A 21,137-nucleotide genomic window follows, 5' to 3' on the forward strand; every position below is an offset into this window, starting at 1 on the left:
TGAACCTGTGGCTGTGATTTCCCCAAATTTCCTTGGGGCACCTGCTTTGGAAGGCTGTAACTCGGCCTTCCTAAATCCAATCCTCACCAAACTTGGAAAGCAGGTAGAGGAGAGTCACCTGGAGACTCACTACAAGTTTCGCATCTCTAGCCTGCAGGGGAGGGGCAAAGACGAGAGCCTCTCTCTCCTGGAATGTCTCTATGACCTTGTCAGGTGTCTTCAGGCTATGTCATTTATTACAATTATGGTAAACAGACAATAAAATTGTCAAGATTTCTTTCTCTCATCCCAGTCCAGGGATGGGAGAGAAACCAAGGGTTCAGGAACAATTAAACAAATGCCAGGAGAATGTCTGTACACTCTCCAGGCTTTACCAGTAGTCTGCCACCAGGATCTCTCTTTAAACAGTCCCCTACCAAAGCTCAGGAGCAGAGACCCCAAACTCCTTGCTTTATGGGACTTACCCACTTTACCAGCTCTGTACTAGGGCTGCAAACAATTAAGTAACACAGTGGTAGCCTCCTTAGGTGAACGGCTTAGACACAAGATTCAGTCTTAGAAATCAGGTTGCAACAGAGGAAACAAGTCCAGATAATATTGATTAGATATTATCTTTATTCAGTGCACACGCATGCATATAACATGAGATTAGCAAAAGATAAGAAACAAATGATATCTATAGCTTGTTCAGCTCTAACTATACAATAGAGGTAGTTCATAGTTACCAGGCTGGTGTGCAAATAGTCCAAGGTCTCACCAGGGAATCTTGAAGAGGAACCCCATTGTTTTGTGGGCAGCTAGTCCAGCTTGGCTGCCTAAAAGTCTCACTCCAGGTTAACAGCAAACAGTCAGTCCAAAAGAACTCTTTGTTTCCAGAGAGGAACTCACTTAACTCTCCTAACCTCCTGTTCCCCATATGGATCATTGCTGTTATACCCCTCCTCCGTCACCACCAGGTATGGCCATTTACCCAATAGTGAGAGAGTGGGGAGGCGTGTCCAATCTCTGGTTACCATGCGTTGTCAGGCAAGGTATGTTTTGATTGGCTAGGAGTTGGGCATCCCACTCCAGCCTCTTCCAGTGACCATGTGTCATGTCAGGGAATGCTTTTGATGTGCTAATGTACTGGGCATAGCTTGTCCCATGCTTGGGAAGGCGCGGGCAAGTCGCTCTCTCCTGGCAGAGGTGTCAAAGTGTCTTGTATATGGAGATGCGGCCTGGCCATCTGGCAAGCCATTTGCACAGGTGACAGGAATCACGCGGTAGTGTTACCAGCTAGGGCCATCTGGCCCAAGCAGGGAGGATTTTAGAAAAGCCTTTTTTTTCCTATACAAAAATTTTCTATTAGGACACATTATGCTCATTTGAATAAAACCTATTCAACTATTTTGATCATTTTTGTGCTCTCTTGAATCACACAGAAGGAAAGCGTTAGCTTGACTGACAACCTTGCACAGACTGCATAAACCTGCTGTGTGCAATGGCAGCTCTTAATAAAAAACAGTTTTAAGCATGAGAACACAGGAAATAAGTTATCAAGTACCTCCTAGCAGGAGCCGTCTGATTTTAGCTCTGAAGAATTTATGAGACAAGAAAGCTAGAAATCGTTAAAACGATTCCCTCAGTTTATGCCAAATTTGTTATGGAGCTATGAGGGTGATTTGTAGACACATGGAAACATAAAGCTACTCCTATCAGGGGATCAATTTGATACCTGTTTCCATTGGGAAACACTTCTAGGTGTAACCCCCCCCACACACACACACTGAGATGAAATTCTCAAGAATAATTGATTGTTTATGTACGTTTTAACTGTATTTTCATATATGCATTTTAGGTAAGACCGCCTCGGCAGGGAGGCTGGGGTATAAATTGAATAAATAACTTAAAAAAATAAAAATAAGAACCACGATTCTCACTAAAGAGTCTCGCCTGCCTCAAAACTTTCTGGGCAAGCAGGAGTAAGCTTCCCTGTTTCTGGGTAGTTAACATTTTCACTTTTGGAGCAGGCACAGGGAGGCCTAAATTAGCATTGAAGTGAGCTGTTCTCTCCTCCTTTTCAAGCTGCATATGTGAGTATCTGACTTCACTTTTCAAAAAAAAAAAAAGCACACATGCATGAGAATTTAAACCATACCCAATTTCTCCTCATTCTGCTCTGTTTCTTTCTGCATTGTTCATCCAACTGAGGTGACTTCTAGCATGAGAAACTGGCTGGGAGAAAATATGATTCAAAGACTGGATTAAGATGGGGGTAGGCTTTAGCTCCCCCTCCCCCGGTGTAGTTTGATTTTAAAAGGACCCCCCTTTCTTTACACATGAGATGGGATACATCTCTCTCCCCCACCCCCACCACTGTGTTTTTCTCTGTTCTCCATCTCCATAGGCCTCCTGAGTGTGTAAGCAAAGTGCTTTCCTCTGGCTTAAAAGGGAACATAGACTAACTATCTTGGGTAAAGCGGAAGCCATGGATACTGTGCCTCTATTCCCTTCTATCTCAACCAACATGCCTGCCTGCCAGGGTTTGCAAAAAGGCAAGGCAAGATGCTTGGCATGCCGAAGGTCCCAGGTTCAGTCCCTGGCATCTCCAACTTAAAAGAACCAGGCAGTATGTGATGCCTGAAATGCTGGAGAGCTGCCTGAATAGGCAATACTCACCTTGATGGACCAATGGTTTGATAAGGCAGTTTTATGTTCCCTCTGTGGGACTCAAATGTATCTGCAGAACAACTAAGTTGCTTATGGCCAGGGGAGAGGACGGGACGAATCCTGAGCATCTGCCTCTGTTCTTCCACCTCTGCAACTTTGTACAGCTTGTACCAGTGAAACCTTTCACTCTTTGCCCCGCAGAGGATAATCCTGATCAACAGGAACTCTTCTGTTGGTGTTCCTGTCATGCACGTATCTGGTGATGCTGAATAATTCTCTGATGCACCAGGCCCTTCTGCTGCCTGGGAGATTGAAGCCAGACACTGAGGCACCAGAACAACTGCCAGATCAGCAGATTGCTGCTTACTCCCAAATGCTGGGAATAATTGTGGTTGGATTAGGAAGCCTTATATAGAGAATGGCCAGATGCAGACAAAGCAGGTTACCGAGAATGTGTTGATTACTGGAGGGATATATGTGTGACAGTGAAATACAATGACAGTTGGGAAGCTGATTGAGAGGAAAAGACATGGCAGTTGAAAGCAAACTGCTTGAATGAGGGACAGAAAAGCTATCAAGTGCATCTCTACAACCTTGATGGGAAGGCTACACTGCAGTGAACAAGTTCTGAAGCTCAGTAGAACTCTCCTTCAGGAAGGCTGTCAAGCAGAACAAAATTAAGAAGACAGTAAAGTTGTTGGACATGATAGAGATTAATAGTTAGCTTAAAGAGCAGAACAACAGGTGCAATGCAGGATTAGATAAAAGGACTTTCAGTGGTGGTGGGGGGGGAGGATTTAAGGTTGTCCCAAGGGCAGCTACAACAATATTACAATGACAGCTCCATTACCGCTGCTATTTATATTTTCAATGGGAGACCTGCCACTGCATCTCTGCCCAAGTGGCTTTTGGTACAACCCAAGATCTTTCTTTTCCACCCAGCACACGACCTATGCTCCATTTTAAGACTGTTAGTTTGAAGACTTGGGCTTGCCATCACAACCAACAACATTCCATCTCCGCCCCTCTTTTTGTTGTGTTTGTAACACTTAACTTGGGGGGGGGGGAAACTCTACTGGTAACTCCTTACTACTTTGTGATCTTTTGGCTGATCCAAATAAAGGTGTTTATTAGCCACTCTTACCTTTGCCACATCACATTCATGTTTAGACCATGCACTTGCTCGTGTGTTCTATTTTTGCATCCAGACGGAACGGCAAAGCTTCTCAGCAACACAACACTAAACCTGAACATCAAGTCAGACATTTACAACTATGACATGGTGTCTTACATTACAGTGTTTGAAACAAAAAACCCATCAAGAAGATCCCACAGTTTGGTTCCAAAAACATAAAATAACACTTTTTGGGCAAAAAAAGGTAATTTATTGACAAATTGCTAGGAAATAACCATGTACCTACTCAGGAAAAAAAAGTAACAATTTAATTTTAAATCATACCCTTTGTGTTCATTACAAAGCTGAGAACAAAGAGTTTACCCTTAATACAAAAAGGATACCGCTAAATATAGCTACATTACTTCTTATGTTGGTGTGGTTTTGCATCTGTGGCTCTTGGGAGGTATAAACTAACAGGCTGTTCTCTTCTAGATTTCAAGTATCATTGTTCCCAGTCTTACTACCACACGACTTGCACACAGAATGTTAACACTTGTAATAAGTGCTGACACACAGTACCCATTGGAGCATTTGGTTAGTGTAACAGTAAGCATATTGTAAATAGTGGCTAAAGCTACTGTGTCTAAAACTATCTGCCTGAGGCCTAAATCCCATTTTCCTGTAAAGCAATAATGTCACTATGGTACACTTATGATATCTGTAGAAAAATAAAAGCACAATCTTTAGTAAGCTGCTCATAATAGGAACATTCCACTTTGAACTTTCTCAAAATAAACTGTCCCAAAGCCCACAGAGCAGTGGAGCACAGGATTTATTCTGTGCTGTAGTCCAGAGTCTAGGCCACCTGTAAGCTTGGACAGCAGCTGTTGTTGGTGTGGCTTCTCGAGCACTCAGAATGTTCCAACAGGTGCTACAGATTGGTCACAAAAAGAGGCTTGGGATGGTTGGAAGAGGGAACCAGAGTCTCAGCTGAGCAGCGCCATCTCCCTAGCACCAACAGGGCACAGCAACTGTGTTAGCGGTACAACACCGCTTCTGTGGATATGCAGGTGCAAGCTTCTCATTCCACTGCAAGTAAAATGCCCATTTAGGAATTAGGGAGGCATTTAAAAAAGGGCCATGTTCCATGAAAACAAACAATTTTGAAGAGGGTTTTAAATGGAAGAAGCTTGAAGCTGGTCTATATATGCTGCAGAATAAGGTGATAGGGCAGACCACTACTGGGGGAGGGGGAGAGTACTGTTTTGGGTTTTTTAAAAAAATGCTGCCCATAGGAAAACAAATTCCACACTAGTAAAAAAAACTAGTGTGCCAGAAAGAGTCTAGCATAGCCTGCTCATTGCTATACTTGTTCTTTAATTAGATATTTTTTACACAGAGAATCATTAAAAACTGCAGTCCCCCCATCTGCAGAAGTATATCATTTCTAACACTTCATTCTGCTCCATGGGTAAAGCAGGCTGCAGATAATAAGAGCACATCATGTAGCACCTTTAACCTCTGTAAACAAGATTACACTAGGGAAAATAATACATTATCAAAAAAAATACCACTAGAAAAATACACATAGACAGACCTCCAGTCACTTAACCATGGTAAGCATTATTAGTATAGAAATCCACTGGATATCAGCTTACCTCTTTAATTGACAACTTTGGCACAACAGAAGGAAGCCAGATAATGACTGATATCCCTAATTTCATGGATTTTTCTGGTTATTTAACATCAGCACTGGCCTTAAGTTATTCTTCTCTTACTATTCCACAGAGAACCAAGATAAAATGCACATGACCCACCCCAATTCCCCAACAGCTAAAGTCATTCAGACAAAATAAGACATTCATTGACAGAATTAAATGTATACCTGTATTCAGCCATTCGGGCAAATTGGTGCCATTAGATAAGAGAATCTCAGGTATCTTGCTTGTAAGTATGAGGAAAATGTCACATTGTTCTATGGCTTACCAAGAGTAGCAATCAGTCCACCTCTCCCTCCAAAAAAGGGATTTTAGAATTTTATACTGGTATAAATCTCCTGACAATGATTTCTAAAATTCATCTTGTATGTGTGTTCATGGATGCTGCAGTTATGTAAGCTTTTTAATCATCATAAAATAGGACTCTGCATTCAAATGTATGTAGTACATGCCAACTTGAAATAAATTATATACTCCAAATAAATACAGAAAACAGAAACAAAACAAAATGGGACTTGGTACAACTCAAGGTTTGTGATTAATTTTCTTTAATGATAGCCAATTGTACAACTGTGAATGTTCTTCTCTCAAAACTGGTTTTGTTCAAAATTAAAGAAACTCCCAATTAACTGAAATCTTTATTAAAACTGTTGTAACTGCAATTTATAAAATATTTTGCAAATTTTACCTAAATTACAGGTTTGGTCAGGGCCATACCAATGGCAATGGCATTAGAATGTCAAGGATTTGTGTTCCAAAGTTTTAATTTCATTTATAACAGGAGAAAAATACCTTATAATTACATATATACACCTCTTAAAAAGGTGAACTACCATTACAGATTGTGTAGAGACGACACACAATCCACTGCTTAAAATAAATAGATTTTTTTAAAACTTCAAATCTGTGTAATTTTACACTTGCTCTTTCTCAACAGTGTTTATTGACCAGTGCTTGAGTAAGACAACTGCACAGTGCCATGCAATTAATTTCCACTCAGTTTCTTCATGATAGGGCTGTCAGGTGCAGCGTTGGTGAAAATGCTTCCTACCACCACATGTGTCCCCCAGAGATTATGACGAATAACTTTGCAGCAGCCAAGGTCCTCAATGGAAAATCCTAAATGGCGATAACGTTCATCGGTTTCAAAAAGGGTGTTGTTTGTATAAGGGCCAAAAAACTGAAAGCAAAAAGAAGAAACAGAGTATGGGTCATCATTGTTAATTACATTTCTGAATGTATTAGGATTTTAATGTATTAGATATATTTGGCTTAAAATCTAAGATTAACAGTACAACCCTAAGCACAGGAACATCCTTCTAAGCACGTAAAGTGAGTGGACTTAGAAGGGCATATCACTACTGCACTGAGCATCTTTGTAATATTCTACTTTACTTTTTCTATTCTCATTGCTACTTTGGTACTAACATTTCTATGAAGGTGTCACTGAGCAGTGTCTTCTCTAATGGTAAATAATAGTCTCTGCACAATCTTCTGATGACCATGCACTCATCCCTTAACATGCACCATCAATAACAAATTTCTACATTCCTTGTATATTCATACATCAAGAAAAGTTGTTAAATGAGATTAGCCAGGCACATATCACCCTGCCTCATGGTCACACACATTCTCTTTCACTTCATTTTATCCCCACGACAGCCCTGTGAAATAAGTTAGACTAAGAGTATGTGACTGGTCTAAGTTGTTGCAAAAACTATTCTTTTTTTAATATGCATGTGTGTGTGCATGTGAGTGTGTGTGTACCTGGAAGCCATGGCAACCTCTGATGATTGACTGTATGTGCACTTGGAAGTCATGGCGACCTCTGGTGGCTGACCCCTACTGGGGGCCTGAAGGAATTTAAGAGAGGTGGCTGAATAAAGCCTGCCCCCACCTCCTGCCTCTGGTATTTCAAGAAGGTCTCCCATCCAAGTGCTTGCCAGAGTCAATCCTGCTTAGCTTTCAAGACCGGGCTTGCCTGGGCTATCCAGGTAGTGGGCAAAAACTATTCTTGTCTGCTTTTGTGTGGCTGCTCCTTAAGGTTTCAACTATCAGGACAGTTTCTCAGAGTCACAGTGAAATGGAAAGCATACCAGAAACCAGTTTAGACAAACTGTAAATCCTTTTGCTTTCATTTCAGTCTATTGCCAGTTGATGGTGTTTGTGTCCTTTTTTTATCATACTTTAACGGAATTACTTACTGCCAATCCTGAAGTTGGGTCAATGAAATCTGCCCAATAGCCTTCAGCAGACAACGCATAGCAAATTTCCTTGGCACCACTGATAAACTAAGTAGAGAGGAAACAAATGTTAAAGATTAGATCCGCATATGCTGAATATCATTTTAAGACGACGGCATATTCATTTTCTCTGCACCAAATTACTGTAAAACTGAACAGAGCTGTGGTTGAAAAAACTGAATGACAGTACTAAGACGATTAAATTTAATAACCTATATTTAGATACTCCAGTCACATGAGTTTTAGGAAAAATTCTTTGTTTTAGTGAGAAAGAGATTAATATAATTTTGTACGACTAGGAGAATGTAATCGCTTTGATTGCTCGTGTGAATCAGAGTGTAATACTTAAGAAAATAAATATGAGCCTTTTGTTGCCGTTTTAGGATTGCCCAGTTCAAACATTCGTCTTCCAGTTGCAAGTGCCCAATATTTCGGCAGTAAAGCAGAAACTAAGCTCAGTTATCACAGTTTACAACTGTAGTTCAACTTCTTCCAAAATTTTCTTGCTAAGTAAATTATTTGCAAAACAGAGGCACAACAAATTATAATAACTTTTAAATATATGATGCTACTCTACAAGGTGCCAAAGTCTAAAAGGAGACACTGAAGTGTGGAGACAACTGTACAGAGTTTGAATATTGCTTAAAACTGAAGAACAGCTTCAATTGTTAAAGGTGCAAGCTGCATTTTTTAAACTTAGAAAGAGGCTCATCTCTTCAATTGAAAAAAGTTGCCAAAAGATAACATCAAAGAAAGCCTGTGCATCTATAAATGCTTTGGACTGTGGCCAAAGAAATTCCATTTCAAGAAATTTCTTGCTTAAAGGAATTTAAACTTTTGGAAATGTTGACTCTGACATTGACCCTGTCAGAGAAAGGTGACTGGAACACTAATTTATGCCAGCCTGAAATAATCTGTTCATTATACTGTACCTGTTTCAAATAAAACCAAATTTATTCGGCATATGTTATGCTCAGTATACTTCGAAGCCTAGTGCATATTCATTTTCCCTGCATTAAAATACTGTAAAGTTAACATATATATTTAAGAAGTGCTTGCAGGGTAAAAATCCCAAAATAAATAAATAAAAATAAATAAAAGTCTCTTGTACAGATTGGGGGATTAAGCAAACTGTATCCAGAGATAAACTCACATTTCTGCCTTAATGTAGCAACTCAAAGGGTCAGTTCAGACATCACACAAAACCATGATTTATTTCGACTAAATCTGCAGTAACTAGGATTCAGCCCACACATTATCACTCATATTTTGGTTTGCCTCAACAAATACCGGTTTCACTATATTCCTTTGGTAGCCTGGAAGGCCTTGCTGGGGGAACAAGTCCGGATTAAGTCTGGATGGCTGTATTCATATGTCACAGGCTGTATTCATATGTCACACAAAATTATTTTTAAACTAACTAACTGCAGTTAACAAACCAATGGAGATACTGGTTTGACAGATCCTAACTACCCATAGTTAGTGAAGTAGCCTGCATTCAGATGATCATACTAACCATAGTTTAATTAAACCATGGTTTTGTATGTTTTCTGAACTGAGTCAAAGAAATTATGCAATTTGAAGTCTTCAAACCAACACACACATTACAAGGTTACAACTTTCATTTTCTGCCAAGTGCCTCAATCTAATCTAATGTAAACATGAGTTCCCATCAAGCTTCCAATCTATTAATTTATGCATTTTAACCATTAAGTTACATGGTATAGTCATGTCCTTCTATTGATTTGGAGGGAAAAAACCCTGACATTTCTCCTTGAAGCATATAACCCAGACATAGTTTCACATAAAGACATGCTCAGAGTATGAATAACCTAAAAGACGACAAACACTCAAAGTGGAACCATCTTTGCAAGCATTCTGTTGTAAAACTGCAAGTTGTAATTATCTGTTGATTTCAATGTTATATTAAATCACTGGTGTCCCTCAATAATTTAGACAACTTTGTCTCAACTCTTTTGATCCTGGTTTGTTATCATCTTGCAACAGTCACTCAAGCTGATGTCAATTAAAGCAGCTTGAGGCTTCAGTGCTGCAACACCTATCCTTTGCCAGCAGCTAGCTGTTATTATTTCAGCCAAAGTCTCTCATGTTAAGCTAGTTCTCCTGAGCTTATTTCCGAACAGTCACAATGCAAACAAATAGACCATTCTATTGTGAATGTGCTGTTAGGAACCTTTAGGCCAGAAGGTTACATCTTCCATCCCAGCACCCTTACAGTAATTATATTCGAATTGACAGGAAGGTGGACAAGGAAGACAGAGGACAAATAGGATGTAATTAGACCAGATTACAATGGCCAAGACCAACAGACCATGACTAACACAGAGACAGAGACACACTCAGATGGAGATTTCTTCTCTATGCAATGTTCATGGTGATGCTGAAATACTACCGTCTCCCCCAAATCAGATAACCTTAAAAGGCCACATCAAAGCTACCGCAACTGGAAAAACTTTCAAAAGGACTGGAGGGCCTATAAACTGCATTAGACGTATTTTTTAAAAATTCATCGTGCTGAAAAGAAACATAGCAGATCTAGATGAAGACATTTTTAAAAAAGGAAATAACAAAAACTGCTGTATGCGGAACACCTAGCAGCAGTTAACATTTATCAGGATATAACTACTAATACTTTTAAAAAACGGTGACATAAGAAAGGGCGACCTCTAGTGGCAATTCTGCAAACAATCACGGTCAAAGTGAGAGGTAAGATCTTAGTTTAGCAAATTCAAACTGGATTGAGCAGAAAAGAATTCATTTAGTAAGCTTTAAGTAAAACAATTCACATATTCAAACCAAAGCAGAAAAAAACATAGAAAAAGTCTTGTAGCGCCAAGAGGCACTACATAGTTATAGTGATTATTTTGCCCTGCATGGTCATGATAGGTATTGGAACGCTTACCACACCAAATGCTCCCAGTGTTCTTCACATATGCTCTATTTGTAACAGCAGTTGGCTAACACAGGTCAGACTCTGAACTCCACACCAGTGAGAGTCAGAGCCAACAATGTGCATACATCTTGTCTTCTATGAAGTGTCAGAACTAACATGATACAATACATAGACATGTACAAAATCCTGCCTCCAAGGGAAATTAAGGGTATTCTGTTATGATAAACATAATGGCTTACATTTTCTCTCAGAGACTCTTGCTCACTTTCAACTTCTTCACTCCAGGAAGTCATATCATTTGCAGTTTTTTGAGTTACTGTTAGTATCGTTAGATTACTGGAAGTCACTTCTGGAAACATGGACTCAAAATCTACAAAGGAGGAAATCAAAGAAACAAAGTGAGTAGCTTCAGACATTGTTGTGCTCCTCTCTCCCATCCTTATTTTAAGTAGTTATTTTTCCAATAGTTACCAATCAGAATGAAGACATAGATTTCTGAGTGGACTCTGAGATTTCTGTGCTAAATGTCTTGCTCACGTAGAAAATTACCTTTTTCTTAATGAAAAGTCCAAGGAAATTAATTCAAATTCTATTAACAAAAGGGCTGTACTGCTTACTTTTTGCATGCAATGTTAGCTACAAACCTATTAATATTTACTGAAGAGTAACCCCCAATGAAAAAAAAGGGTCTTGCTTCTCAGTAAAACTATGCAGGATTGCACTGGAAGTCTACTATGAATAATTAAAAGGCTACCAACGTAGCAACAAAATCCATACCTTTACGCAACAGTTCTGGGCATGGTTGTATTGCACATTCTACCTTGGCAGCTTCAAAATAGGCTTTTGCATTATTCACTTCTTGTTTATGAGGAACATCATTACTCTGAAGAAAGAAAAACAGATAATTTCCAGACCCATGCAAAATACAACAGGAATAGTGATGGAGTATTTTAGAAGAGAGTTTCCCCCCAGGATCTGCAATTTTAAGGTTCACCAAAACATGGCCAGCTTCTGGACAGCTGAAGTGCAATTCTATTTCTGACAAAGTGCAGGACACTACTTAGGAGACACTGTGATCACCCTATATGCATGAGCACAGGATGCCATTTCAAAACTGAGGATGTGGGGGGCAAGGAGGGATTGAGAACAGAGCGGTCCAAAGGCCTGCTTTTGGATACATTCAAGAGCATTTGTTGTGGTTTTTGTTTTACACCTCACAATAATCACAATGCTATCAATGTAGGACAAATGGGCACTAGTTTTCACACTCTCTTCCTGCTGATCTTCTCTCACAACAGGCAGATACAGATGAGCAGTCAAATGTCTACCAGAACACATTTCTCAACTATGTGAAGGCCAACAGGCCTGGCTAATGTCCCGCTTGATTAGTCTGGACACTCCAGAAGGTTTGGACAGTCCTCCACACAGTACAGAGATTCCTCATCAGATGAATAATTAGAGGGGAATGGGTCCTTCAGGGTAGACAGTCTGAAAACAACTTGTTGACAACAATTGCTATCATACAGAACTAGTAAACTGGCTCCAGACAAGCCCTGATAATAAATAATCAGCCAGGACTGAAGCAAGGGGGCCCCTATGGTACTGTCTCATGTTCCTGTTAAATGGCATGCCTGCATGCGTTACTTCATGATAACAGTGCATCACACATCACCACATACTGGCTACTGAAAGTGTCCATCACACACTTTTAGTAGCTAGCCTTAGTAATGTGCTGTGCTGAGTGGGCAAGACTTGCACGATGTGGCACAAATCCCTTCCTTTACTTGTGAAATGTACTTGGGCAGACATTTTCCATGGACTAGTTATAGTTCCATGGACTAACAGAAGCCAAGAAAGACTCAATAGGAAGGTTTAAGGCATCCAATAAGCCTCAAGCTATAAGAAGACAGGAAGGAGATGGAGTACCTGGTAACTGACATGTATTCAGACAGAACTTGGCAATATATGTCTAATCTTTCCCAAGATAAGAATCAGATAAGACAATTGTCACTCTACTGATGTTAAAGCTCTCTTGAGCACTGTAAGACAAGTCGTTCTGAAAGCATGACCCTGTCTACTGAGTACTGGATTATTCACTGAGGTTATTCTATGTTATTCCTGTGTTTCTGTCCTCACGTTCAGTGTATGTACTGAGTTAATATTTCCAGGGTGTACGCTTTTAAGAGTCAAACCTCCCTTGCCTCTCAAAAGCTTATACCCTGGAAATCTTGTCGGTCTTTAAGGTGCTACTGGACACACGTCTACTGCAGACCAACATGGATACCCACCTGAAACTATCTTCCTGGTTTTAACAAAAAACAATCTTACTGTCAGGCATTTTAGGGCTTCAATCTGGAGCCTTGTAGCTGTAGCCTAGGCCCTTACCTAGTGATCTACCTAGACCTTGTTAGCTCAGTTCTCAGCAACTGCTTCCAACAGAGGGAACCGCAGTATGAGGCCTGGCCTGATCAGGTATAAATACTCTAAGCGTAGCCTTGTGCCTTTGCCTAGGATATAGATGAAATATTTCTGCCTCCAGAAGGATTTCAAGATCCACATCTGGTTCTGGTCATTTACTGCACTGGCTCTGGAGCAGGACAATGCATTTTCCAGATCTTGTATGACCACCCAGGCCCCCATGTGACTCTGTCACTGGATCATTACCTGAAACTCATTGATGTACTGAGCCATCACAAACTCATGCCTTTCACTCGCCAAAGGCTCCAATAAAATGTCAGGCAATCTCTTGTGGACTTGCGTTGTCTTCTGAGACGCTGTGCCATTTAGATGACAGTCAAAGCCTATGTTACCCGGTAGCTGGAATCTCTGATCCTGCGGACCAAAAGGTCCCATTACTTCATCTGGCCACACAGTTCTTGGACCTGCCAAAAAAGTTATGCTTATATGAATATCTCATTTAATAACCCACTCATTTTTTTCAGAAGCTAAACAATGAACATTTCTGCACATACTGCTGCAAGAAGAAAAGGACAGTAAGGTTCAAGTAACCCAAGGCTGTAATTCTAAGCATACCGATTAGGAGGTCAGTCTCACTGAATTCAGTGGAGCTCACTCCTGAAGGTATGCTTAGAATTCGGCAATACGTTTCACAAGGTATCAATCTATTGAAACAGGAGTTTGATTTTTTTTAAACCCCAGACAGTCGATTTTAGATGTTAACTAACGTGCAAGAAATTCTTGGAATTGTCCTTACATATATCAGGAGGTGCAGCAGCAACAGAAGGCTCATCTGAGCCCGAAGATCCTGCTGTGGAAAAAGCCTTGGGAGTTACAACCCTTCTAACCAAAGAACAAAATCCTGGCAGGTACGTCACCAGTCTAGCTCTGTTACAAAGCACCTAAAGGGGACACAAAGAGAACTGAATGTAGCGCAGGTTGCAAGTTACAATGATGACATAGTACACAGAGCCTCATTCTATGAAGAAAGAAAAGAAACCCAGCTTTTGCAACGTGTAACATAGTTTTTGGTATTACTAGTTAAATTATTTTCTTTGAATGTCACTAAACTTTAATAACATTTCAGTTGGAAAATTTTTGCACATGATTTTCTATACGGTGAAGTGTCCAAACAACAGAGGTCATTTCGGGGGGGGGGGAATCGCAGTTCCCCCGGGGGAGGTACAGAGGGCGGGGCACATGACGAAGCCCCGCCCCCTGCTTCCGGCCACCCCGCTTCCGGCCCTCATTCAGCCAAGAGGAGGCAGGAGAAGAGGGAGGGTGAGTGCGAGGAAGGCCGGCGGCGGCCGGGACCGTTGGGGGCGGGGTGTGTGGCCTTATGACACACTTCCGGTGATGTCAGGGGGTGTGGCCATATGACACACTTCCGGTGATGTCAGGGGGTGTGGTATATGCTAATGAGTTATGCTAATGAGTCCCCTTAGCTCTTTTTCTACGAAACGACCCCTGCCAAACAACATTTATCGTATAGAAAAAAGCCGGAAGATAGGTTTACACTCTGGTAAGTGAAATGCACTAAAAGAGCAAGTAGATGTGTGTCAATTTTTTTCAGTTAGTTTCACTAGTTTATTTTGAGAGGTCCCATGTCCCACAGCAAAACTGGCAATCCAGTTAGGGACAGCTGACTGCAATGCTTGGCCATTACTCCGAGTGGCAGAGAATTCAACCCCAGACTCATGCAACGGAACTGTGCTTATGCCTAAGCTTAAAAACTAACAACAAACCCAGAAAGTCTTAACCCAGACAAACGAGCATAAAATGGATTCCGTTTTTCTTCCTGAACCTGAAAACTGCCTGAATCTATCGGAGCTCAGATGTGTGGTATTATCTCCATGTGGCTTTATTCTGAAGCCTATCGACCACAAATGCCAGTGTTATTAACTATTGCGCTGCCACTGACACTGTGTTCAAGAGTTTATTTTACAGTCTCAGACTCCCCGGATTACAAAACCTTTAGCTTCTCTTAAAAACTACTGCAAAATAGTTATGCACTCACAATTCAACCATCTCCAGCTGAAGATCACTTTTAGGCTCATTTGGTGCAGCCTTCATTTGTAAATGCAGTTGTGGCCAACACAGATATCATTCAAACACAGAGATGACTAAAACAATTTATTGCTATAAAAACATTGTAACTTGAAGCAGAATAAAAACTCAAGGTTGCCAGAGAGAGAAAGAGAAGGCACTAGTTTCAAAAGATGAATTTTTAAAATACAAAAGACTACCTTCGAAGCAGACTAAGTTTTAAGAATCTGATTCTGTAAAAACAAACTCTTTACCCTAGTTATAAAAATTTCTTCCTTAAAACAAATATAAACTATTTAATAAGATCTGCTCACTTTAATATAACTTTTAAATATTTATCAACAAGCAGGTAGCAGGACACTGATGTGTTTTACTCTGCATCTATCACTGAAAACCATGAAGCCCTTTTTTCGGCGGAGTGCAACTAGCTGCAGTGCTGATTTGATGAAAATGGTCCTGGTTACATGCAAAGGCAACAAGAAGAAGTATAATCTGAAATTACAATGAGTACACTTATTTTAAAAATAAATAACATGTGTGAACTGCTGTTTTCCTGTACACTGAGGGCTAAACTAGATTTTATTTTTTAAAAAATTGAGTCCGACTCTTTCTCCCTAGCCCCACAGCAGCTGCTGGGCTTCTTTTAAGGAAAGCTGATTTTGCTGGGAACTGTGATGTAAGGGGAGGAGGGGCTCTTGCCGTCTCCTTTGGGCCTTTTACCAACAGCCCAAAAGGGAGCAATACCTCCCCCCAGTGCCGTTTCTGATCAGGAAAAAGCGCAGAGGGGAAGGCAAGATTCCCCCGTTCCCCCAGCTTAAATTAGGCTCTAATTTACTTTTAAACAGACAGTCCCTGCATCCTCTATGTGGCTGTAGGGAGACAGTTAAGCCTGGGTACTCCTTTAAAAACATGTAACACCTAGTCTGGCCCGGATTTCCTACTCAATCACAACTCCTGATGCGGTGTTAGAGATCATTCCTTAGAGTCCCCTGAGTTCCAGAAGGGATTGGTTCAGGGGAGGGGGGAAATCACGAGAAAAGGACTTCTGAAGTCTGCTGCAGATATGGGACCTCCATGCACAGGGATTATAGTCATACAAGGGGAGGATCCACAACGACTTGTGGGGGGCTCATTTTCCCCTCCTCACTATTTCTTCTTTCTCCTTCCTGTAAGCTCCCATTGCCTCCCCCCTTTTCCTGCATCTTTCTCTCATTCCCACCCACCAACCAATCAACCTTGACCGGCCCACCTTTCCACCCTTTCTTCTCCAGCAGCCTTTCCCTAGGGAAACGCTAGTTGAGTTGTGTACTGCAAGCTATTGGGCCAGGTTGGGCACAGCTGCACAGTGAAGAACCTAGAAGGACTTGTGGGGGGGGGGCACCTCACTTTCCTCTGTATTCGCCTCCCCACAATAATTCTTCTTCCCCCCCTCCTTGCAAGCTCCCAATCCTCATCTTGCCCTGCTTGCTTCTCTCCTTCCAACCCAGCAATCAACCTACCTTTTATCTGCTCCATCTTTGCCCATATTTATTATATATTTACTTTATTTATACCCCAACTTTCCCCAAAAAGACAAAGGGACCCTAAGTAGCTTATATAATTCCTCAGTCCTCCATTTTTCCCTCACAACAACCCCATGTTAGGCTGAGAATGTGTAACTGACACAAGGTCAACCTGTGAGCTTCCACAGCAGAGTGACAATTCATACCTGAGTCTCTCATATCCTGATCTGAAACTCTAACCACTACACTACCACTGCATCTGCCATAGGGCAGCTGCTGTAAACAGCAGCAAGCAGCTTGGCCTGGGTGAGATGTACAAGTTACATGGTAGCAAGTCACTGGGTGGTTGCTGCTGGGACTGGCCTCCCTCAAAGTCCTCCCTCAAAGGCCAAAAGGGCCCTGCCCCTCCTCCTGTCTTTCATTGTCAGAAACTAAGCTTGAAGTCTGGCAATACTGTTGTTGTTGTTTACACTCACCACTGAGAGCACTTATTTGGTGTAGTGGTTAAGTGCGCGGACTCTAATCTGGGAGAACCGGGTTTGATTCCCCACTCCTCCACTTGCACCTGGCTGGATGACCTTGGGCAAGCCATAGTTCTGATAAGAGCTGTCCTTGAAAAAGAGCAGTTTCTGTCAGAGCTCTCTCAGCCCCATCTACCTCACAGGGTGTCTGTTGTGGGGAGGGGAAGGGAAATGAGTTTGTAAGCCGCTCTGAAACTCCCTTGGTTAGTGAAGGGTGGGGTATAAATCCAATCTCCTCTTCTCTCCTTCTTATTTCTTAAGGCTACAGGTCCTGCCTTATCATTTTGGAGAGATTATTTAATTTTTTTAACATTTCACTTTCTTGAAAACCTGGGGCTTTTCTCAGGTTTGTCAAAGTATCTGTCTTGTTTATCTTGGCACCAGTCACCTGATTTAAGTATCCACAGGTGGGGCCATACTGAGAATTAGGTATATTCTTCATGATGGGATATATGTCACTCCTTGGCACAGTTACACAAGTCCCACTGAAAACAATGGCAAATAAACTATTTATGACTACAGACTTAATCCTGATCTTATGCATACATTGTCTCTACTAAGGAAAGAGAAAGTTTCTTTTGAGTAATCATGCATAACAGCAGGTTGTAAATGTGCAATTCTATAGACACTACATTGGGAGTTATCCCCCCCCCCCAAAAAAAACCCCTCAGTGGGTTTACTTCTGAGTAAACATGATTTTGTTGTAGTAAACAACAGTGTGATGTCTTCCTCAAAGACAGTTCAATGGTGAAGCAAATCACTTTATGCAGCACTTTATGCAAAATAGAATTCTAGTGGTACCTTAAAGACTAACAAAATTTGTTCCAGAATAAGCTCTCATGAATCAGATCTCCGTCTTTCTGTTCATGGGTTCTGTTCACTTAAACAGCACACCATGGCTTAGTATGTATTCCAGTCTGGGCGTTTCAATTTGTTTTCTCAAGCTTTTCACAAAATGAACTGAAGAAAGCACTTTTCATATACTCTCTAAGTAACTCAATCCACAGCACAGAAGTCAAAATTCAATGCTATTATAAAGCCAGTTTTTAAAAATAATAAAATGGGTATTACTTACGCTGGCCATTTCCATGGGCCTTTCTGTTTCAAGGATGATTCTCTCTCTGAAACAGAGACGGTCACACAAGCATGACTGGTTATATAACATTTGTACTGTTGCAACTTGTTATGGATTTGAATTATGCTGAAGTGTCACATAATGTTAGCATGCATCACAACCTGCCCAACTCTTCTTTGCCTGACATGATTACTAGAACCTGCTTGACACAACACAAAACAATTATTTCCACTTTACCTTAATTTTAATATAGAAGAAGAGATTGGATTTATACCCCACCCTTCACTACCCAAAGGAGTCTCAGAGCGGCTTACAAACTCCTTTCCCTTCCCCTCCCCACAACAGACACCCTGTGAGGAAGGTGGGGATGAGAGAGCTCTGAGAGAAACTGCTCTTTTTCAAGAACAGCTGTGCCAGAACTATGGCTTGCCCAAGGTCATCCAGCAAGTGCAAGTGGAGGAGTGGGGAATCAAATCTGGTTCTCCCACATTAGAGTCTGTGCTCCTAACCACTACACCAAACTGGCTATATAGAGTATACTGCACAAGAAGAGAAATTATATAAGGTCACCCAGAAAAACATGGTAGAACATGCAGATACTGCATTTATTTAAATAAATTCCTAATCTGTACAGATTATGGGGAAAAACTTGTAAAACTCCAACACAAATAAATGGTGAAAAGTCCTAGCTTAACTGGAAGCACCAGCAGAGAATGCACTGGTACTTCTTGCAGTAATGTAATGAGTGGTGCGTATAGGAACCCCCATTTCTTCAAAGTTATTGAAAACACAGGTGACCTGTATTCTAAGAACTCTCTTAAACCTGCAATCCTATGCATGCTGCCTTTGAAGTTAAATTCCATTGTACATCATGTAATGTATATCTGAGCATGCATGCATCATTGGATTGACTTAGGTTGCAGAGGGCAATTTATGTACACTGTTTTAGAGCTAAGAAAACCATCTCAAAACTTTAATATCAAGTCATACAACCAAAGCCCTCAGTTCCTGAGGCCAAAGAAGGCAAGTATTGAAGTCTGAGCAAAAGACTTATGAAAAGCAACCAGTGAGCTTGATACTCTTAATGAATGCAAATTTTGAGAGTCAGTACAGCCTGTATATTAGAACTGGGGAGACCTAGGTTCAAATTCCCAACAAGCCATGAATCTGACCATATGATCACACAACAAATTCTCAGAGCCTAGCTTACCCCAGCTATTTGGAGAATTGAACTGAATTAAAGGCTCTCCTGAGAAATAAATGGAATTACAGGCCCTCCATGTTATCCTTTGAAAAACCCTCCAAACCTTTCGAGTCCATCCTCCCAAGCATCCATTTTCTCCAGGGGAACTGATCACTGTAGTCTGGAGACGAGCCGTAGCTCCAGGGGATCCCCAGGTCCCACCTGGAGGCTGGCACCCTTATTTTATGTAGTAGGTTTGAAACAACAGGCCCAAGGGGCCATGAAATGCGGGAAACACACCGTGAAACGTCACTCCGCGAAATGCAATGCTATATAATGACAATTCACTTGATGCATCCTGTATATTTCTTTCTTTTTCTTCCTACGCCTCCTATATAAAACGCCCACATAATCAGAACTGCCTCGGAAGAAGTCGGTTCTAATCCATGGACGTTTAGGTAGGACTAAAATGCGGCTAAGCGTGTAAAGGCTCACAAAACTCCCGTTGGCATTTAAAAGGCACATTTCTTATCGGCGAACACCTAAATAACATGGGAAGAGCTTCAGGGGCAATTCGGTCTGGGTCCTCCACCCTGTTTGCAACAACCGAAAACAGAGGGCAGCCCAAAGGGAGGCCGCGAGGCAAGACCCTTCTCTGTCAATCACCGGCGGGAGGGGGACAACAAGGAGCAACTGCCCACCGGGCTCGTACCTCTTTCTCTACCGCAGCCCTCGCTTCCTCCCCATAAAATGTCAATACAGGAAAACCAATCAAACCTATCCTTCCTGGATCGACCGGGGAAGGGAAACCACTTCCCTCATCCCCCCCCCCGCCGACTGTCATGAGCAGGCTAAACCAATCAATCCTAACGCTGACGTCCTAGCTCTGTGATGACGAGGATGACGAGGAACGAACGGCTCTCCTCGGCAGGACTAACTAATCGATCCAGTTCATCGTCGATGAGCTAGGAGTCTGCGGAACAGGCAATCGATTCCGGCTTAATGGATGAACCTGCCTGATTTTCAAGCGAAGCTGGAGTCTCGTTTTTTTACTCCCTAGCGGTGGTGGAAGGGCCGCACGCAAATGAATGGAAGCGCCTCCATTCATGAATGTGGAGAGCGGAACTAGGTGTATAGCAATTGGAGATACGTTTTTTTTTACACGGGCAGTCTTCTGCTCAGCTGTCTTCAGGACAACTGAGATGAATTTAGGCGCAGGGACGCTGTCCCCAAAAGGAGTTTGAAATGCCTGCGTATCCTATAATTAAAATATTTTTGTACTGATTCGCTACTAAATCTCTCCAGTCGTGTCAGAAAATCAGAATCATATCTCACAGCCCCAAAGAATCCACCCATCCCTAAAAAACATAACACATTTCAACACCACCGGGGTGGTGGTCTTGGACTCCTAGGGGCAAATTCCACCTTTCTGAGAGGTCATTCTGGCTCCCCCGGCTCTTGTTAGTGGCTCTTTTAAAAGTTATGGCTGCTGCCGCCGCTGTCATTCTAGCTCCCCCAGGTCAGAGAGGCGGGGGAACATTTTGCGCCCCCCGCCGCTGCTACCGCCGGCACCATAACTTTTTAAAGAGCCCCTAACAAGACCTGGGGAAGCCAAAATGACCTCTGGCGTGTGATGCCCCTAGAACTCCAAGGCCACCATCCCGCGGCTCAGAGGGGGGGAATGATTCACGCCCCTCCCCCCAGCCGCTGCC

General features: G+C 41.8%; 1 protein-coding gene across 1 annotated transcript; it reads right to left on the reverse strand.

Annotated features, from left to right (window-relative positions):
- Nucleotides 1–5,780: 5,780 nt before the first annotated feature.
- On the reverse strand, nt 5,781–20,247 carry MMADHC (methylmalonic aciduria and homocystinuria, cblD type). Its single transcript, XM_015423069.1, has 8 exons — nt 20,138–20,247; nt 18,243–18,288; nt 13,856–14,000; nt 13,306–13,523; nt 11,419–11,524; nt 10,881–11,011; nt 7,689–7,775; nt 5,781–6,664 (listed from the first exon to the last, which is right to left on the reverse strand). The coding sequence occupies exons 2-8, from the start codon at nt 18,255–18,257 to the stop codon at nt 6,470–6,472; spliced, it is 897 nt and encodes a 298-aa protein (XP_015278555.1). The 5' UTR covers nt 18,258–18,288; nt 20,138–20,247; the 3' UTR covers nt 5,781–6,469.
- Between the last annotated feature and the right edge of the window lie 890 nt (nt 20,248–21,137).

The sequence above is a fragment of the Gekko japonicus genome, unplaced genomic scaffold, assembly GCF_001447785.1.
Source record: "Gekko japonicus isolate JY-2015 unplaced genomic scaffold, Gekko_japonicus_V1.1 scaffold334, whole genome shotgun sequence".
NCBI classification, from domain to species: Eukaryota; Metazoa; Chordata; class Lepidosauria; order Squamata; family Gekkonidae; genus Gekko; species Gekko japonicus.